This window comes from Labrus bergylta, chromosome 5 (assembly GCF_963930695.1).
Source record: "Labrus bergylta chromosome 5, fLabBer1.1, whole genome shotgun sequence".
In the NCBI taxonomy this organism is placed as follows: domain Eukaryota; kingdom Metazoa; phylum Chordata; class Actinopteri; order Labriformes; family Labridae; genus Labrus; species Labrus bergylta.
In genome coordinates, this window is record NC_089199.1 from 4,034,550 (window position 1) to 4,050,956 (window position 16,407).

The 16,407-nt window shown below is 41.0% G+C and overlaps 2 protein-coding genes across 2 annotated transcripts; one reads left to right on the forward strand and one right to left on the reverse strand.

Moving 5' to 3' along the window:
• The first annotated feature begins 1,835 nt into the window (after positions 1 to 1,835).
• On the forward strand, positions 1,836 to 9,436 carry LOC109993797 (uncharacterized). The gene is made up of 3 exons (XM_020646877.3): positions 1,836 to 2,277; positions 4,324 to 4,565; positions 5,679 to 9,436. The coding sequence occupies exons 1-3, from the start codon at positions 2,259 to 2,261 to the stop codon at positions 7,194 to 7,196; spliced, it is 1,779 nt and encodes a 592-aa protein (XP_020502533.2). The 5' UTR covers positions 1,836 to 2,258; the 3' UTR covers positions 7,197 to 9,436.
• Positions 9,437 to 10,384: 948 nt separating this feature from the next.
• myl9b (myosin, light chain 9b, regulatory) lies at positions 10,385 to 15,270 on the reverse strand. The gene is made up of 4 exons (XM_020646904.3): positions 15,118 to 15,270; positions 12,066 to 12,269; positions 11,307 to 11,468; positions 10,385 to 11,205 (listed from the first exon to the last, which is right to left on the reverse strand). Exons 2-4 carry the CDS (start codon positions 12,247 to 12,249, stop codon positions 11,030 to 11,032), a joined length of 522 nt encoding a protein of 173 aa, XP_020502560.1. The 5' UTR covers positions 12,250 to 12,269; positions 15,118 to 15,270; the 3' UTR covers positions 10,385 to 11,029.
• Positions 15,271 to 16,407: the final 1,137 nt, after the last annotated feature.

Consider the following 16,407-nt stretch of genomic DNA (forward strand, 5'->3'; position numbering starts at 1 on the left):
GCTGCTTCTCCAGCTCTTAAAAAAATTGGATGTTTAAAACATCTACAGAGATGTCAGCGGCCTACTCAAAGAATGAAAAGAAAGCTCATCTCATACATATAAACAAGGCTTTTCTTCAATACACACATAGATATCACTGGGACACACCTAGGTCTATTTCCTAGGTATGGGTTATCCATGTTTCAAACAGCTGCACTGTGGGGGGTGTGGTGTCTGTAAAGCCATTGATTTCAAGGTGATAGTGGTTTGATAGAATTGGCCATTTAAAGTCAAGACTGTCAGCCTTTGCTTGAGCACCGTTCTGTTCTTTTAGGCTTCACTTTCAGAACTGGTTTTTCAACACTTGTATTCAGCTTCACTCTTTAATGTGCCTACTTTAAATACAGAAGCGTACGGTTCAAATTGATAAAGTCTGTGAAGTAAGTTTTCACTCAGACATTTGTTAAAATTCGTAGTTTAATTGTTAAGCCAGCAGAAATTTAAATATTTCTTTTAATAACTGTATGGTCAAAAAAATATTCTGTGAACCTACGTACCTTTTTATATTTCACTTTGTCCCTCAAAATGGGATTGGACATTTTAGTAGGCTATATGAAGTTATTTCTCTGAATTCCAGGCCTGAAAATGAAGGTTCGACCCGAGGAGATGAATTGAGAGAAGCAGTTCAGTGCATAGGTTTTTCTAAGTTGGGATGACAGTGAATTCCCTCCCTTACTTCAGTCCCCCCCCATAAAACAAGCTCATTAGTATATCTGTGTTATTCTACTGAATTGGGCATGTAATTGGGAAAGTGGTGAGGGGCAGCTCATATGAAATCAAAGTATATATTTTATGGACATAGCACATATTTAAAAGAATAGGATAACTTACTCTATAGGCTATAGGCCTATGTCAGGGCTTGTGTGGTTTGGTAGCTGTAAACGTTTTGCATTGTTTGAGACAAAGTTGTGAGTGAGTGGGTGTGTTGTCCTGAATTCATTCTCTGGTAACATTTAAAGTATTTGCAATACTGCATCAAAGGGTTTCTTTGATATTAAGATGGAACTAATAGCCAATTCCTGATTCTTCTTTTTTCCCCTCTATGTGCTTCTTTAAAGTCGTCCTCTGTAAATAAAAAAAACAGACTGAAAAATCTTCATCTTTTAAAGCGCTGTAGATCTACGATTTCAAAGTTGTTCAAATGTATAATGAAAAGAAGTAATACTCAATAAAAGGCACAGAATACTTTCTCAACAAGGTGACCATATTTACTGTTTGCATGAGGATACCGCTTGTTGACTAAATGTTTCTTTTAATAGGCTATTTTTTTTTATTTTGTTGCGTTATTTGACCTACTTTCTGCCTTCTCAGCACAAACAGTGACAGCTCTTTAAATCTACTCTCCCGCTCATTTTGCAAAGGGAATCTCGCAGAGACGACAGAAGCATCACCTCTGCAACAACTATCTATTTCTCAAGAATGAAACTAACTTAGATTGCATAACGTAACTACCACAGCAAATATCGCTCCAGACAGTGTGTCGAGATAACTTATTCATAAAACTAAGTGTGCAGATGTGGTCACCAGCGACGTATTCGACGTTTATGATTTATGTAACCAGAACATTTTGCACAACGTTACATAAGGTCCAAACACACCGTGGAGCGGTCTCCCGTACTTTAGAATAAAAACGACCACACTTGCTGCTAAGATTACCGTGTTGCCACATTTAAACGCGCTTTAATCTGTTTTACCGAGCAGAATTTCAGCCGTGTCGAGAAAATAACAATGTTTGAATGACTGCGATGTTCCTTGAATGAAATGGTTCTTACCCGTCAATCACAGAGACACAGAGTCTGTCTGCTGTCTCTCGACGCGCTGTGATTGGCTCACGGCTGCAATGGAGGCGTCAAAAAGGCTTGTGATTGGTTGACAGCTATTGATGAGGCGGGATCTTTTCAGCTGCGACTGTCAAGATTGGCAAAAAAGCTGGCGCTGCTGCTGCGGGCAGGTAAAAGAAGGTTCAGGCGACACAAAACAGAAAACATTATTCCTGGCAGAAAGCGAGGGGAGAAATGGAAACCAGGTGAAACGATATCTTGGCTGCGGAACTCCTAAAAAAAAAGCGACGTGTGTAAATCTGTGAAAACAGCGCAACACCTTCTGTTTCCTTGGGAAGAAAGTGGCGTTGTGTCAACCATCGTTCAAGCTCCCGGGCACGCTTTGTACAGCAAGCAACTTGGACAGCTGCGCGTTTTCAAGCGAGCCATCAACAAAGAATGAAAGCATTCAAACGAGGTGAGTTTTTTTGTATTTGGTATCTCTACCCTGCATGGTTATAACTCAGAGTGTGTGTCCGCCTGTAGCCGTGTCTTCTCTGTTGGTTTAAGCCTGGCATGCGGGCTCTTTGTTGCGAGCAAATGCAGCGTGTGTTTGTGTTCAAATTTGGAGGGACAGCTAGCCAGCTAGTTATCTGTGGAGGCAGGCATGGTGTCCATCTGGCGGAGTGACATGCGGGAGGCTGTGTTTTTCTGCCTGCCTCCTTTGTGCGCTCCAGATGGCTAATTTGAAATAGCCCGTCGTTTAGTCACTTTTTTTAATGTTACATTGTTGCTTTTTACAGGTCTTTTCTTTAGCGGCCGTCAGTAGTGTTTAAGTGTGACGTAATGGTTTTGACAAAGCGAGTCCTCAAAGTTGATGTTTAGTGAGTGGTTGACTGACGTTCACATTAAAACTCTTACATCTGGCTCGGCCTGTTCAGAAAAAAGTTTTGTTCACTTTTGAACAGTCAAACCAGTTTGAGTCGACCATTTTTTTAAAAAAACATTTAAACATTAGAATCACTTCCCACTTTTTCCCAACACAGCGTCACAGGCCTGCTTGTGTGCAAGAGCAACAAAGTATATACAAAAAAAGATGACTCCAAGTGGGATGTTTAGCCGACATGGCATACTATACAAAGCACACATCTGTCTGAAATTTGTCTTGGCTTGAATTGAATCAATCGCGGCTTTAATGGGTGTATGTATTTCATGGCAAACCTTTAAATGTCTATCCAGTGCTCAGACTTGTGGGAATTGAGCTTTGTTGTGGGCTTCACCATTTCTCTTTATGACTCTAGATGTCTGTCAACCTATGAGTGTTTCTGTTGAATGACTCAAACTTTATTGATCATACTATCAGACAGAAACAAAAAGATTTAATCTAATCCAGAAATTGTGAAAATACCCTGTAGCCTAACTTTATTTTACTGGGTGATATCACTAAAATCCATTGTAGGGATATTTTTGTAATTGTGTGTAAAATCAAATAACCGTTTATTTTTCCTTTTTTTCAGTTTGCCAGTTTATAGTAGCAGCTTAAAAAACAAAGTATTTTGTTTTTAACTCTGATGATTTGTACAAAATGTGATTTAAAAAAAAATAGCAGACAGTAATGATAAAGGATCACAGCAATTCTTCCAATCATCAATAAACTACAGACCTACAGTTCAATTTTAGGCATTATCAGATATTCTGCTTATATTTGGAAATAAAGTGTTGTCCTCATGTGTTATCCCCCTCTTTAACTCGCTTTAGGACTTCCCTCGTTGTCCAGGAATGCAGGATTCAAAAGATTTGTCAACTGCTGCAGCAGTCTAGAGCCCAAGTGGCATGAGGTGAAAACGACCTCCTTTGCATGGTCAATAGGTTCCTGGGCCACTGGCTACTGTGATGCTGATATGCACACAATCTTCTTTGTGAAGACAAGCGCTGCCCCCAGGGGTCAGGTTTCACCAAGCCCCAGAGAAAGACATTTACTGCATTCTGCGACCCACCCCTGGGATCAGGCATACTCCATTTTGAGTGGAAATCCTGTCCTGTGGCCAACCAGAGAGTGACAGAAGAAAATCCAACAACAAAGTTCTAACCCAGGGCCATTGTTAAAAAGAATGAAACTTCCTTTAACTTCAGTATAGATTTGTTTATAAAAAAAGAAAAAGGCAGGATAATTGGACTGACAAGGTCCTACACTTATCCATTAGTAACCTGTTCAGATTTTTTTTTGTGCACTCACGTGGTAGTTGCTGGTTTTGTGAGAAAGTAGTGGTGGTTTTTATTTTGTGAAAGAAAGTGAGTGAAATCCCACATCGAGTGTAAATCCTTCAAATTAGATAATTGGCTTCTTCTCTCTGTCACAGACTCCATGCATTACTGAATAAAGATGCAACAAAAACATATTTACACTGATCAATGCCTTTTTTTTAAAGCAGACGACACACAGATTTGATGTAAGCACGTTAATTAAATGACGTGAGTTGGTATCCGTAACAAGCTCGACTGACTTCTCGCCTCCCCCCCTCAGCTCTGGAAGACGAGCATCGCCCGGAGCAGGAGCACTCCTCTGCTGTGTCCGACAGCGATGATGGCTCTCCCCTCGACCTGTCAGGAAGAGGGCTCTTTGGGAAGCGCCGTCGCCGCGGCAACCTGCCCAAGGAGGCGGTGCAGATTCTACGGAGCTGGCTGTACGAGCACCGCTTCAATGCCTACCCGTCAGAGCAAGAGAAACTGAGTCTGTCAGGCCAGACCAACCTCTCTGTGCTGCAGGTGAGCAGAGGAATTTAATTTACCCTTCTTTGACACTGTGGCGCTCTCTGTCTCGGCATTCTCTTGGGTATTTTTTCTGTTAAATGTTATTTTTAATTAATTTGTGATCATTCATTAATTTTTTTGTGATGATTTATATGAAGTAAATCTTTGACAGTCTAAAATAACTGCCAATGCCATTTCAGTTTTTATATTTCACAAATTCCTCATTATTATTTTGTTATTCTTAAATATGCAATAGCACAGAACAGATCTTTCCCTATAATGAAGCTCTAAGTAATGTTCAATGTTAATCCTCTGTTTGTCAAAGAAGACATCGCTTCAACAAATTACTATTTTTTTTCTTCTCAATCTTGAAACGTATCATTGAGCTCTCAAGTGTTAGAACTACAGTCTTTTCTTTTATTAACATAATGTTTACATGCAGTTATAAAAAGACAATGTATTGTATTAATTTGACTAAAACTGGATTTTAAAATATATGTAAGTCATACAGAAAGTGTACGTTTGAATTTCTCAAAGTCGAACAAATACATATAGAAATCCAGACACACTTTTGCCCCGCTGTCCCATACTGACACAAGGAGAGCAGTCCAATTAAATAGTTTAATCACGCTGCAATAGCTCAACTAAACTGTGCATGTAAACATGCTGAGCATTAGTGGAGACATCACAGATCATCATAAGGCGGAGCCTCTTGTTCTGCAGTAGGTTCACTGGAATGCTTCTGGCTGGTTTCTCTGTGGCTCAGCATATTTACCCAGAGCTTCATTATTGCCAGCTGTCTGAGGGCTCTCATCTCTGTCTGTCTCACCCTCCTTTTTTCTCTTCCCTGTGTGGGAGGCTACACCACTAGAGGGGGTGAAAAAGGCCTCGTGTACAGCTGAGATGAAGGAAGTGTGTAGGCGGGTGTGTTAAGATCACAGAGCCAAGACATTTTAAAAGCTTGATTGTGATGCAAGGCTTGACTTGTGAAGCTGTAGGGGGAGAAAATGAATCTGGAAAATGTAAAAAAAACAAAAACCACTTTCTTTTGATCTATTTATCAGAAAACATCCATGTAAGCAATCTGTCAGTTTTTTTTAATGCCAAAAACGTCTGCTCTTTCCCCAGATCTGCAACTGGTTCATCAATGCACGCCGTCGTCTCCTCCCTGATTTGCTTCGCAAGGATGGCAAAGACCCCACAAAGTTCACCATCTCCCGCAAGGTTGGCGGCAAAAACGAGTCTAACGGAGATGGAGCCAGTTCTCCACGCAGCAACTCCTCCACCTCTTCCTCCTCTTTTCAACATCGTCCCTCTGTCATCCGCTCTGCTCCCACATTGGACCTCAGCCTTCTTGGGAGCACGGCGACAGCTATCCTGACGGGAGCGGGCTACCCTGGCAAGGAGGGCTCAGTCCAGGCTCTGTTGAGACTAGATACGCAGAGTCTGCTGAGGGAAGCGGAGGAACAGGGGGCTTCTCTCACCAGCACAACAGCAGCCAGCCCGACCAGCGGCCTCTTTAACACGCCTCCCCCGACTCCTCCCGAGCTGTTCCCCACACAGGACTTCAGTGACTTAAGGCTCCTCGTGGATGCGGCTCTGCAGCGCGCAGCGGAGCAGGAGAACCTAAAGAGACTCAAGGAGAGCCAGAGCAGACCTGCAGAGGCTTCAAAAAGTGAACTTGTGGAGGCTTACAGCAGTGACTTGGGACCCACGCCGCCTCCAGAGGACAACCAGCAGGTCATGGATCCTTCAAGGGTGCAAAGTCTGATGGAGAAGGCAATGGCTGCTCCAGCTTCACCTGTAACTTCAGTAAAGGCTTGGATGCCTCCCACACTACCAGCCTCTGTACCAGTCCCAACTCCGGTTTTAGTATCTTCACCACGGCTGTCCCCTCTTCCGATGAATAAAATCATCTGGAGCCCCTTGGACAAGGATCCCGCCAGATCTTCCAGCCCGACTCAGCCTCTCCTTATCCCTGTGTCTGCCTCAGTCTTGGTTGAGCCAAATTCTCAGAAACTTGCTGTTGCTCCAGTTATCCCCCAAGCTTCACCGTCAACTCCAACCTCAGCCCCACTGCTCACCACATGTCCTTCAATCCCAGCTACAAGGCAAGCCTCTATGCCCACACCAGTCCTTCTCTCGGCCAAGCAAAGTTCCACGTCTGTCACTGCTATAAGCCAGTCCTCAGCGCAGGGTGTAGCGCTTGTTAAGGCTGCCCCTAGAGGAGTTCCACTTTACTTGCCATTCCACAAATCTCCCCTAACCCCTGTCGCTTGTTCATCACCTGTGTCAACCGCAGCTTCATCAACATCCCCAGTTCACACCTCAGTCCTCCCTACTGCAGAAGCTCTAACTTCTCTTCACTCTTCAGCCCCGATCACTTCCACGATCACTTCTCTCGTGAGTCAGGCTTCTCAACACATTTCTGTTCCTCTTCAAGTCTCCTCCTCCAGCAGCAGCATCAATAGCATTAGCAGTATTAGCGGTAGCACGCAGAGAAATTCAGCAATAGTGCCCAGCGTTTGGAGCATGGTCCACACTGAAACCAGACAACCAAGCTCTCTTCAAGTGGTGCAGACCCCCATCAGCACGGTCTGGGGCCCACAACACAGCCTGCACACAGTGAGCGAAATAGTTAACTAGGAGATTTTTTTTTTTCTTTTTATCGATGCATGTATATGATTGGAGGAGAGAGGCCAGGTCATTCCCTTTGGCTGGACAACAATGTATATAGGAGAATGTATCTTTATCCCTTTTTGTCATTAAGTGTGTACCTGAAGAAACAGAGAATGAAAGGAGACCAATGAACTCAGAAAAAGTTTTGAACGGACAATATACTTGCTGTTTTAAATATTTTCTATAAGGAGGCACCTGCTGGTAAGAACACTACAATGAACAGTACTCAGTTTAGAGTCAAATTATGTACCTTTTTTTGGGGGGGGGGGGGGGTTCACATCTTTTTCCACTTGACGATAATGAATGAAAAGATAAAAATATCCGGTAATTGTAAAAAAAAAAAAAAAAATCCAGTCGGGTTAATTTCCATCACCAGCAGTCAGTTAGCCTCTTCAGTAGCATAACCAGACTTTGATGAATGTACAAAAGACATTCATACCTACCTTAGCTGCTTGTCATTCATTCCCCTCTTAGAGGAAAATGTGTTTTTTTTTCCCCTTTATTTTTCCCCCCTCACACAACCACATCCACTTTTTTCCCCTGGAGATAAATAGAAGGGAAAGTGATTGTACTCGAGCCGGACTGAATGTCTTGCTATAAACACTCCCCCTCCCCCATCTATCTTCCTGCATTTTAAAAACCAAATGGATTAATTAGCCCTTGTGAGTCATTCCAGGGGTTTTGCTTTTCTGAACTATAAAACTGGTCACACTTTGTTTTTTCTCGCTGAAAATGAAGCCATTGGGTCTTTTCTATTTATTCCACCCTGATCAGTTGTGTATGTATTTCAGGGACTTTAGTTGAGGAGACAGGATGAGGGAGAGAAGGTCACATTGGATCTGTTACAGAAATCAATTTGAGTGGAGAGGTGAGCAGCTTGATGACCCAGTGACATCAAGCGCTTACATCTCCTCAGCTGAAACATTACACTCGCTGGGAGTCAAGGCGACTAGTGCTGCACACTTTATATGTTAAATCATCATATTTATGAAATATGAATTATCCTGTTTGATGTGGATGTTAGGACTTGGGCATTGTATTTCAAACCTGAATGTCTTACATGAGTAAAGTGTCTTGATGAAGCTAATGTAGCAGATGAACTGATATAGCTCAAAATTTCTGGTTCTTTTTTTTTTTTTTTTTTTTTTGTTAACCAGGAGGGTCCAAGAGCATTAAACTAATTTCATTTCCCCATCGGTGCTTTCCATCTGTGTTTAGAAATGGTTTCTTTCCATCTTTAAATCATTCACAAAGCTGTAGTTTCCATGAAACTGTCTTAGCACGAACCACAATATATGGCTGCATGCCATCTGGACTTCTATTAACAGTAGCATCATGTGGATTAATTCCCATGTGAACAATACCTTAGCAGGATCTAGTACTGTCATGTTTACCTGTGTCTTTGAGATGTGCTGAGTTTAAACGGTTATTTGCATGTTTGAGGAGACGGAAGGAAAAGTCTGATGTCTGAAGAAAAAAAACTAACTTTTCCATGGTAGATTTATAAACTCAAACACTCCTCTTGTATTTCCACTTGGGTTCTTTTAAATTATTTTTTGTGTCGCCCATCACTGCCATTATTGATCTGTGGATGTCGGTGAACCTTCCCCCCCCCCCCCCCTTTTTTTTTTTTTTCTCATTACACAGGTACACACTAAACTGATGTGCATTTATACCTCAATTTCCACAGGTCCTGTCAGGCTTGGGTAACATGTAGAATACTAAGTATTAAAGTGATTTTTTTATTGTTCATACTGCATCATGCCACTGTGACAACACCTTATCGGTTATTATACTGGAAATGGCTGGCTTCAGATGAGACATTGTTTTGTTTTGTTTTATTGCAAGGTTTCTATGTGATTTTAGATGCAGAGTTCCGCTTCAATCAGAACAGACAATGTGATGATGTGTGTAAATATTTTCAGTCAAATTTTTTTGTTTGTTTGTATAGGCATGAACTTTCAAACTGTATAGTTTTTTTTCTTTTTTTCTTTTCACAGCCAAATGCATTCAAAATGTTTTTCAAGTTCATGTTGTGAATCATGACCGTTAGCAGTATGACTGGCTGCTGTGCCTTAAACCTACGACTAAGGGATAATGTCTCTTTTTATATCAAAACTTCTCAATAGTCTGTGCAATATATGCCTTAAACTTTAAATGTGTTTTGTACAATAATTTCAATGAAATAAAAGTTCAGTTTTCCATAAGTGCTACATCTTTGGTCTTTGTTCACAATACAAGTGTTGAATGTTTAGAAGTCAGTTTGTTACAAATTGCTCAACTTTGCAAATGATGACATTTTCAATGGATGTTACCTGCCTTGTAAACATAAATTGATTACTCTCGTACAACAGGCTTTGAATAGATTTTTTTTTTTTTTCATGGACAACAAAATATTTCATGTCACAAAAAATAAAGACCTTGACAATAGTAGACTGTAAATCTGTTGATGGTTCTATGATTAAAGTGGGTTGTTTGGTCATTTTCAGCAGAACAAGTTTTTTGTTAGTTACGCGATGCTTTTAAAAAAGTATATAGAAACCAAATAGCCCAGAGGTTATGTCACATCACCTATGTACGGAGGAGGCTGCAGCGGCGGTGGGTTTGAATCTGACCTCGGCCCTCTGCTGCATGTCATCCCCTGCTCCCTTTTCAAAACATTTGCCTGTCACTCTTCAGCTGTCCTCTCCAATAAAGGCAAACATGTTCTATAAAATATTTAAGAAAGTAATGCCAGATATTTAAATGGAACTTTAATTGGAAGTTGATTTAAATAAAAATAATGAAACAAGGGCAAGTGGCTTATTAAACCCTCAATTATCAGATAAACTCTTAATATTCTTGCACATTTAGAAAATGTACAACAGTGTGTTTATATGACTTTCAAACAGTTTTTGATGTTCACATGGACAAAAGAGTTTGATTTGATCTCCTGTTGTAGTAGTAACCTTTTGTTGTTTTAACTTTTTATGTTTGTTAGTTTAAAGCAAATGTTTATTTAGGTTAATGCCCTTAGGCTTTTTTGCTGCTCTATCTACACGGTCCTAAACTTTATCCTCAGTTGTTAGAAGTGAAGTTCCAAAACAAAACTTCAGCATGTGAAGTTATAAGAGATAGTACAGGGACTTAAAAAAATAAACAGCCAAGCACACACAAACTTTTTCGCCGTCAATGGCATGATAAAACTTTCTTTAATCGTTCGAGCAATTTCACAACAGAATTCCTTCAATTACACATACTAAGGCCTTTACCTGATCCTTCAACAAAGAGGCTACAAACAACAGCTGAGGGAAGGATGAGGGCTTTAAAAAAAACAAAACAAGTGGAACTATGCATCACTTTTAACAAAACAATCTGAATCATACATATTTTTTTAATCCATTTCTGACATACAAAGGATACAAATATTACAGATAAGCAAACTGTATGCTGTGCTTTTGCAGGTGTGACGGCTAAGTAAACATTGCTGGCACTGTATAAAGCACTGAGTCAGTCAAAAAACCCAGTTGATGTTCATGATGTTTGTTGTATCTGAATGTCCAACCAGAATCCCTGTGATGATCTACCAGGGTTACAACAACTGCAGATCTCAAATAAATACCAAGCTCCTACCTTTCTGAAACATGCTCAGTTCAAAATGAACAAAACCAAATATCCATTTGGGCCTTTTTTATCAAAGATTTTGATTTTAAAAAATCCTATTTAATTTCTCTAAGGCCTACAAGGCCCACAAAGGTAGGAACTAGGGACTTATTTGTGTTGCAGTATGAATGCAGGAATGAGGCAGTTGGCTTTTTGCTTTACTCGTCATCCTTGTCTTTGGCGCCGTGTTTGAGGATGCGAGTGAACTCTGCGTAGTTGAAGTTGCCCTTCTTGTCAATGGGCGCCTCTCTGAAGAGTTCGTCCACCTCCTCATCTGTGAAGCGATCGCCCATGGTGGTCAGCAGCTCTCTCAGGTGGTCCTCATGGATCACACCTTTGATGCAAATTAACACATCCATCAGGTTGGAGATTAAGTCAGTGTAAGTGGCAGGATCCGTTTATGTTGAATGTTTCTACTTATTAACACTGACTCACCTGAGCCCTCCTCATCGAAACAGGCGAAGGCGTTGCGGATGACGTCCTCGGGGTCGGTGCCGTTGAGCCTCTCTCCGAACATGGTGAGGAACATGGTGAAGTTGATGGGCCCTGGTGCCTCGCTCATCATCCCCTCCAGGTATTCATCAGAGGGGTTCTTACCTGAGGACGAGAGGCACTGTTACATACACATGCTATGTGTATGCTTTCTTTGGCATGGGCGGTTCTAGGAAGGGGCCGACAGGGGCCAGTGCCCCTGTAAAACTGAGATTGGTCCCCCTTGTGGCCACCCCTCCAAAAGGAAAAGCCCCCCTAATAACACATACACAGTATTTGACTCACAATCTAGTATTAAATTCTGTTACTGAAACATAAATCATGGTATTTTATGTTGTGTTATTTAATGATGTGCGCTATTATTTGGCATAATATATATTTATATATTTATTGAAGCGATTATCTTCACTGAACCACCTCTGTTCTTTGGACTACACTTCACTCACATTTCTTTCTAGGCCTATAGCCAGGAGAATAACCTTGACACTGAAAACAATTGAATCATTTTCCATTCATGACAGGGTGTTCAAAAGCAGACATTTCAGAGCAATATGTTGTATATTACATTAAAGGGAACTTAAAGGTGGACTCAAGCAAGTTAGCATTTGTTTTTCCATCACATTTGAGGGTTTGGAAGAGAAAAAAAAAAAATCGTAATAACTGAAGCATATCTGTGAAGACAAGACGAGAAATCATTTGTACCCAGAGAGGCCAGCATGTCATGCAGATCCTCCTTGTCAATGAAACCGTCTCTGTTCTGGTCGATCATGTTGAACGCCTCTTTGAACTCTTGGATCTGAGACTGGTCGAACATGGCGAAGACGTTGGAGGTGGCCCTCTGGGGGCGCTTCTTGGTGGTCTTTCCCTTGGCACGCTTGCTCGACATGGTGGCGGCTGGATCTGGGCCTGAGCACATTTGGTAAAAAATTTTTTATCAATATGATTGTAAAAAAAAGTTGTGATACCGTCATTGAAAGCTTGGCTTGGGTGTATTGTTTGTTCAAATAACTTGACACTGAATATACATTTCAGCATCATTTTTAATGATAATGCGATTTAGATGTATATATATATTATTCTGCAGGCATTAAGCTCTTTCTTTCTTCTCTATAAAATGGAATATTTTCCCCTCGCTTCTTGTTGAGTGAGGATCATATCTTTCCCCTGGATGTTGGGTACAGTGATGGGTGTGAAAATGGCACACAGTGTTCACAGCACTCTGCGGCTAGCTTCAGGTCCTTCCAGAATTAGACCTGTCACTCATATTCAGGTCTGCAAGGATTTGTCATGCACATGTGTGTGTGTCATGGGATTGTGCGATACACAGCGGGTGCTAGCAGTCAGAGGAGCAGCAGGAAGCAGCAGGTGAATGTGCTTGATGAGTCACAGATGAGGTGACATGACATCATGCCCTGAGGTCATGTGAATATTGTAGGTGACTGACTCACACATGAAGAGAATTTTATCTGGTGAACTCTTACGACATTGCTTATTTTCTTCTTGGTCAAATTTCTGTCCTTAAAATCACACTTTAAAAAAAACATGGTAGACTTTCTAAGTAAACAGATTTAGATTATTGTTGTGTTGTTTATAGCAATACAATAATAATTAATAATGAAGGTTAAGGTTGTGACAAAAGAAGATCATTCAATCCCGCCAATTTCTACAATTGGAACAATTTGTCTATTGGAAATATTATTCTAATACAGGATTTCCTGTAGATACAAATGCGTTTTAAAATTGAGTGTTGCTCAGTTGCTTGGATAGTCAAATATGTAGATTTACATGGACATTTGCATCAGGGTACATTCAAAGACTTTTAATCTGGAATCTACAATTATTTATAAATCCATTGTTATAGCAACAAGTAAAAGACATAACAGCACGTAGCAGTAACAGCCACACATAGTGTACTCCAACACTTTAAAATAGCTCTTTGCTGTCCTATTTTCAGCAAATCCCCCTGTCTCCAGCTGCACTGTCTGCCTGTGCGACACTGTCTGTCATCACTTCTAATGAGCTGCTGCAATGGGTGAGCCTTAAATATTTGTGTCTGCCGTCTCTGTCGGTCGTGTGATTCACACAGCGGCTTCATGTTGGACTGCAGCTTTGAATATCTCTTTATCTCAAGTACAGACGTTTCTTTCCTTGTAGATCTCTATACAAATGAATGCTGCTTAAATACAAGAGCAGATTTATACATTTTATGGTCAATGCAAATTATTAAGACTTGGAATGAATATCTTTATTGTCCACTGCAGAATTTACATAAAGACCAACAGTCCAAAAATGGCTCTGTGTGTTTAGTTTATCAGTACAAAGGTTGCAGGGAAATAATTTATGTACTTGAATGTAAAACAAAGCTGGAGGGTAAAGATGTAGTTTCACACACACACACACACACACACACACACAAGATTTTGTCTCTTCCTTTCTCTCGCTGCAGACACATGTTGGATCACTCTTCCTTTTTCTTCAACTACTGTTTGACTACTTGATTTTTCCTTCATGTTCCAGAGAAATTGGAGAATTGTGGAAGGTGTGTGTTGTTGGCTTGAAGCCCTCACATTCTCCATCCAGCAGTCTGCGAGGAAGCTGGAAACAAAACAGAATCTAGCTCCAACTTAAGACTCCAGGAACCAGGAAGAGAGGAATTCTCAATCCAATTAGGGGCGGCTCTCACCCGCATAGATGCTACAGTCGTCCCCCGCAACAATCCACAGTTTCATCACGCTGCAATTGTTAAGCACTAATAGAATTTGTTAAGGCAAAAATTAAATGGCTCTAGTGTAAACAGAAGTTAAATTTGATTGTTTAAATTGTGCATTGTTTTTCGGCTGCAGTAATACAGCAGTGTACTGTCCCCCGAGAGAGGCTGATTGGTGTTCAGCTCTATCCCTCTTTCAAGCAATCAATAATCGAGACACTTTGAATAGTGTGATGTTACATTTTCAAGGTGAAGGACACAGAAATCTGCTCTCCAACTCCTCTGAGTCTGAAGTCGACAGAATAAAACAGCTAAAACAACGATTAAAAGAATAATTTGTGAAGGTTCAGATGAATTTGGCTGTTGTTGGAATTTGTCGTCTGACGTGCCTCAGCCTGACTTGCTCTGACAAATATATTTGTTCTCTGTCCACCTCCGCAGCTTCTCTGTAGACCCTTTTATCCTCTCAGATGACAAAGCTCCTCTGTCCCTCAGTCCACACACACACACACACACGTACACACACACATTGCTTATCACCAAACAGTAAGGCTGTCATCCCTCTCCCTAACTCCAGGTCATGTAGGTCACCACTACTTAGGAGGGGACGCCAACAGCCAGGAATTCCAAAAACAAACACAGAGTGAAGTGGAAGTTAAGCTCTCATCACCAAGAAAAGGGGCAACATTAAAGGTGTGTGTGTAAGTGTGTTGTGTGTGATCAAAATGGGTCAGCTGCATTCAGAAATTCCTCTGTCTAATGTGCCGTACTGATGACATTGAGGTAAACACATGCATACAGTACATTTGTACTACTTTAATAAAGACAAACAGGTTCAAGGTGAGCATCCTCTTCATGTCGCTCCTCACTGTTATCAATAATGTTTTTTTTTAATTCAAATGTCCACTTCAGAAGTTGTATCTCTATCCTCTCAGCAGTGACAGTGGAACATTGTACCTCTGAACACAAGAGAATTCACACTTCCAGCCCTTTAAAACACATGAAAACACGCTTTCATTGAAACTCTGTAACAGCTTTCGTTCTCACCTTGATTTCAGGTAGAAAAATATTTGGAAGTCCCTCAAACTCCTGGTGTCTGGGTCCAACACAGCAGCGCAAAAGGGAAACAGTCAGTCCCACTGGAAAGTTTGTTTAAAGAATCAGACTCCCGGTTGGTTCCCTCCCCTTTCCGCCCCGGCCAATGGAGAGGCCGGCCTGACCCGTACAAAGACATCTCAGGCAGGGCCATTTCTCCATACAAGGCAAAAGAATGCACAGGCTCCAGCTTTGCTACTGCCACAGACGCTGCTCGGGATGTTTGGGAAAGAGGCAGAAATGACAGGAACTACGATAAGGCTGCCTTATTTAGAGAAAAGAGCCTAAACATTTAGAGGAGGCTCTGTGTGGTGGAGGGTTGGAAACATGGGGGAGAGAGCTGTGAGCAATTGCAGAGCAGTTTTGAAAGCCAGTGTTTCTGTTGTGAGGCTATGGGTTTCCTTAAATAGGCAGTTTGGATGGCCATCACTGAGGCCTGAGTGTGCAGGGAACACCTTGAATTATGTCGTGGTGGTAACATCTGTTTTTCAGATGCAAAAAAAAACTCTTAGTTTTATGGGTAGGGCACCTACATGACGATAACTTTGTGTAAATAAATGTCTTGTTTAGCCAAGGTAATAAATAACTTCTGCCTTGACCAATATGTGTAACAAAATCATCTCCTTAACAGGGCAATACATAATGTGTTGTGTTAAGAAACGTGTAGTCATCCCTTATTACAAGTGACATCTTTTTTAAGCACTACAGGCATGTTTTATTCTATGTCCGTTAAATTTCTGCATATTCAATAACTGACTTACCATTCAGAATAAAAAAGATACCTTAATGCTTCACAAACCGTTTATTATTTTTGCTAAATCTTATCTAAAATATACTTTATACATAGATATAACTTTAAAGCAGATTGTCATCTTTTTCCTTTGTTTAAGAAACAGAGCTCATTCACATTTTCAAACCAAAGAGAAGTAACATTAAAATGTTATTTTTTTATTGAGATATATTGTTTTTTCAGTTGTTCCCAGCATGAATGGAAGCATTCAGTTAAAGAAAGGCGGCGTCCCTGTCAAATGAGGCTCTGTGCAGGTGTAGTGATGCCCTCTACTGGGACACCCTAGTTATCATTTTCAATAGGTGCTGAAAACTTCTCAATGAATGATGATGAGGGTTGAGTGCTGGGACAAAATGTGAAAAAGTGCTGCCTGGCTTGTGTGTGCATGAAATTGTTAGATGCAACATGTAATGAAATTCTTTGGCAGATATCGTCTAGGCTCAGGCAAACAT